General features: G+C 44.0%; 1 protein-coding gene across 1 annotated transcript in view; it reads right to left on the bottom strand.

Annotated features, from left to right (window-relative positions):
• The window catches only part of SCAF8 (SR-related CTD associated factor 8), a 92,231-nt gene that overhangs the window by 51,795 nt on the left and 36,693 nt on the right, over positions 1-3,743 (bottom strand). The window contains 3 exon segments of the mRNA XM_025213569.1: positions 1-10; positions 12-95; positions 1,753-1,914. The exon segment at positions 1-10 is cut by the window's left edge and continues 63 nt beyond it. Of these exon segments, the coding sequence (XP_025069354.1) occupies positions 1-10; positions 12-95; positions 1,753-1,914 (256 nt within the window).

The following is a 3,743-nucleotide window of genomic DNA, read 5'->3' as shown; positions in this document are numbered from 1 at the left end:
GAATTCCCCCCTGCCATATCCAAGAGCGGCTGAATAATTTCACTCTTGAATACATTATTCTTCTGCCATAAATTCAGCACTCTAACAATTTTACTCTAAAAAGGAGAAAAGACAAAAAGACATATTTAGAAAACTGCATTGTTGATTTCCTGTTTGTTACAGGCACCAAGAGAAAAAATGAGTATTTAGAGATATACTATAAAAGGTTTAGCTTTGGGTTTCTGAAATTCTGTACTCAAGTCAAATACTGAACTAAAATAGCAAAGCAAAGTAAGCAAGGGTTTCTTTACATTGGTATTCTTGATACAAAATTAGAAAAAAATTTAACTTAAGGCAGGAGTCACAACTAATGGCCCATGGGTTGGATCTGGCCCGTGAAGCCACTGGATATAGTCTGCAGAACTGGGGCTTTTGCAACGAAGCACTTCCCCCAGTGCCGCAGAGGGCAGATGAAATGGCAGCAATGGGTACTTCCCCCTGTGCTGTGAAAGTGGAAGTGTGGGAAGCAGCAGCAGCACGCTGCCCTAGAGAAAAGTGGCTGCAGCCAGGTTCTAGTGCCAACCTGTCTCAGACCTGAGCTTGTCCTGTCTTGGACAGGGGCTGGGAAAGTTTGCTGTCTTAAGGAAATAAGAAATCTTTACTAACTAAAATTGTAATCAGAAAATGTATTAAACACTGCTCTAACTTATCTATCCCTGTGCACTATCTTCATCTGTCACCACCAAAATGTGGAGAAAACAGATTAATAATAGGTAAATTAACACTTGCTGTTGAAATAGTAGAATGAAATTAAACTGTGTGTATATGTCCTACAAACAGGGACTATTTTTAATACACAATTTCTTGAAAAAATGCATCTAAAAATATTAATAAGAAAAACATTTCCCTGGGGATTTTAATACTTACATAGTAGCAACATAAAAACAGTTGTCATACTTTCTTTAGTACAGTGTATGAAACTGTGCAACAATAATCTTTGAAGAATTCCAGAAAGAGAATGGTAGTGCTAATTAAAGTAGCTCTTTTTAAGTTACAATAAGTGTTTCCTTTCTAATCTTGTTTTTGTACCTCAATAAAAAAAATTTCAAACCTAAGGCATAGGTGTGTGTCTGTTCGTTTCCAGCTTGCCAAAAGAGGAATGCTAAAGAGTTATAATGAGGTCTGCTTGAATAAACAAAAACTATCAATGCACAATCTTGTACTTTTTAAAAAGAAGTTTCTACTATAACAAAAGGCTTAGTCATCTGTCTGTCTGTCTGTAATACTCTTGGAGCTCTCTGACTGGTTACAGAACCAACCAATCAGAGTGCTCCAAGAGCATTACAGACAGGAGGTGGTGGCAGAACAGCACCGCCATGACAGTGGGGACAGAGCAGAGGGGTGAAGTCAGCACCATTGGCCTTGTCGTGCCCACCCCCAAGTCCTGTTCTCTGGAGGTAGCACAGTGCCACCACGATGGCAGGGACGGAGCAGGAGAAGCAATGCCAGCACCTCTGGCTTCGCCCCTCCCCTCCTGCTCCTTGGAGGTGGTGGCACAGGATGCTGGCGGAGGGGGATGGAAGAGACAGCAGGGCAAACTCCTCCCACCCCTTCCCCCACCACCCGGGAGGTGCCAATGGTGCGGGAGTTGGGGGGGTCAGGCGGTGGTAGGCTTAGCAAGCTTCCCCTGACACCCAAGTCATTCTTGACAGCAGTTTGCTAGTATTCTATTAATTGTGTTACCTGTAAAAGAAACTACAGCAAAAGACATACCTTGTCATCTCCAGGACAACGGTATAAGTTCTGGAAAGTGCTGATGATGTTATTGCTGAACCTTGGGGCAAACACATCTTTTTCTTGCCCAAACTGATGCCGAGACTGTCGCACAATAGAGTCAATGACATATAGGCCAGGCACCTTGTATTCTGGTTTGCACTGCAATGAAAGAGTTTAAAGATACATGGCATTTGGAGAAAATAAACAAACACATAACTACAGTTTAAAAGCTCAATGAAAGAAAGTATCTACAGCTCACAACTAACCAGATTTTTCCACTACTTACCATTTTGTAAACTGACCTACCAATACCCAGATAGATAAATCACGGTCAACACTAATTTGTAAATGGATCAAGATACTATCATAAAATAATTAGTACATTTGCACTGAACTATGAAGCCTTCAAATATTATGGCCAAGTTTAAACTTTCAGTTTAAGGTACCTGTATGTATAATGCAGAATATCCAATGATGTTAATCAAATTTGTACCTCAAATCTCAATCCCTATTATCCCAATCATTTTTGTTGTTCTTCTCTAGGACTCTGCAATGTGACAGCAACTTGATGCCTAAATGGAATATTCCAGGGGTTATTTACACCCCTGGATCCTAGACAACCCATGCAGAGCCGATGCTGGACTGACCTGAGCACTGGCTCTGGTGCATGGTCCTGTCCCTGCCCGCAAACTGGCTCAGGAACCTTTATCTAGCCTATGGGGCCTGGTGAATTTGACATCCCTGGTCTAACCTATTCCTTAAACTACACAGTTAGCCCTGTCACACAAGTGTCAGGCATACTGCCCCAAAACCACCGCTTGAGAAAAATCTTCCTATAGAACAGAGGCAGGCAAAATACGACCCATGGGCCAGATCCAGCCTGCCAGGCCATTCTATCTGGGCCACAGGGCCCCCTAAAAAATTGGTAAATTAATATTAATTTGCTCCTGGCTGCCTGTCAAAGCTGACAGGAGCCAGGGGCAATAGGACCGAGGGGGAGCCCTCAGCAGAACTGATCAGCTCATTTGCCCCACCCTGCCCCCAGCCATTTCACTCTCTTCTTGCCCCTGCCCTGCTCCAGCACCACGTAGCTCCCGGCTGCATTGCCAGAGTTGAGAGCACAGGGTCCTACTGGTGCGTGCGTATGCAGGCAGGGGCAGAGTGCGTGTGTGCATTCATAGGGTGAGTCCAATATGCACACCCCACCATACACATGTACCCACACCCCCCCCCCCACTGCCATACATGCAGACTGCCCACCCACACCCCCTCACAGACCCCATACCCATCCACACGCCACATACCCACACCAACAGCCCCCCACAAACCTATATGCATATATGCACCCCCCACGATATACAAGAGTAAGACTTCATTTTAAGCTATTGTGCAATCACCTCTGTGTACACAACACACACACACACACACACGTAAATCAGGACAAAAATATTTTTTGAAAGCACAGTAATGAATGTTGTAGATGCTTGCTTTTTAGAAATATAATTTAGTATTTTTCTGGTTCCAAGATGGCAAATACCCTTGCTGAAAGGAGTACTTCTGGAGACAAGGGGAGGGACTTTGAGTGGCAAAGGTCAGGGACTAGGAAGCGGGACTTCTGGTCACTAGATGTCGATTAGAGGGCGGGGCACCTGTCAAGTGGTGGGGCTACCCATGCTGTCCTCGACAGCTTGCTAAAACTCCGGAAGCAGCCCTCTGCCCAAAATAATTGCCCACCCCTGCTACAGAGAGAAAGGGAAAATGGAAACTTGAGTATCACAGGTAGAAAACAGGCTGATATAGACAGGACAAGAGAATTAATCTTCAGTATCTAAAAGGAGACAATGCAGGCCAAAAGAGCCATCACAGCCTCTACCAAAGCTACCCCAAAGAGTTAGCCAAGGAAGTGAATATTTTTCACCAATCCTAAATGCCAAGCACCAAGCTCGCAAAGTATCACGATTTTGTTTTGCTACAAAAATTGCATACAT

Source organism: Alligator sinensis, unplaced genomic scaffold (genome assembly GCF_000455745.1).
Source record: "Alligator sinensis unplaced genomic scaffold, ASM45574v1 scaffold1093_1, whole genome shotgun sequence".
In the NCBI taxonomy this organism is placed as follows: Eukaryota; Metazoa; Chordata; order Crocodylia; family Alligatoridae; genus Alligator; species Alligator sinensis.
This window is presented reverse-complemented; position numbering and strand designations above follow the sequence as displayed.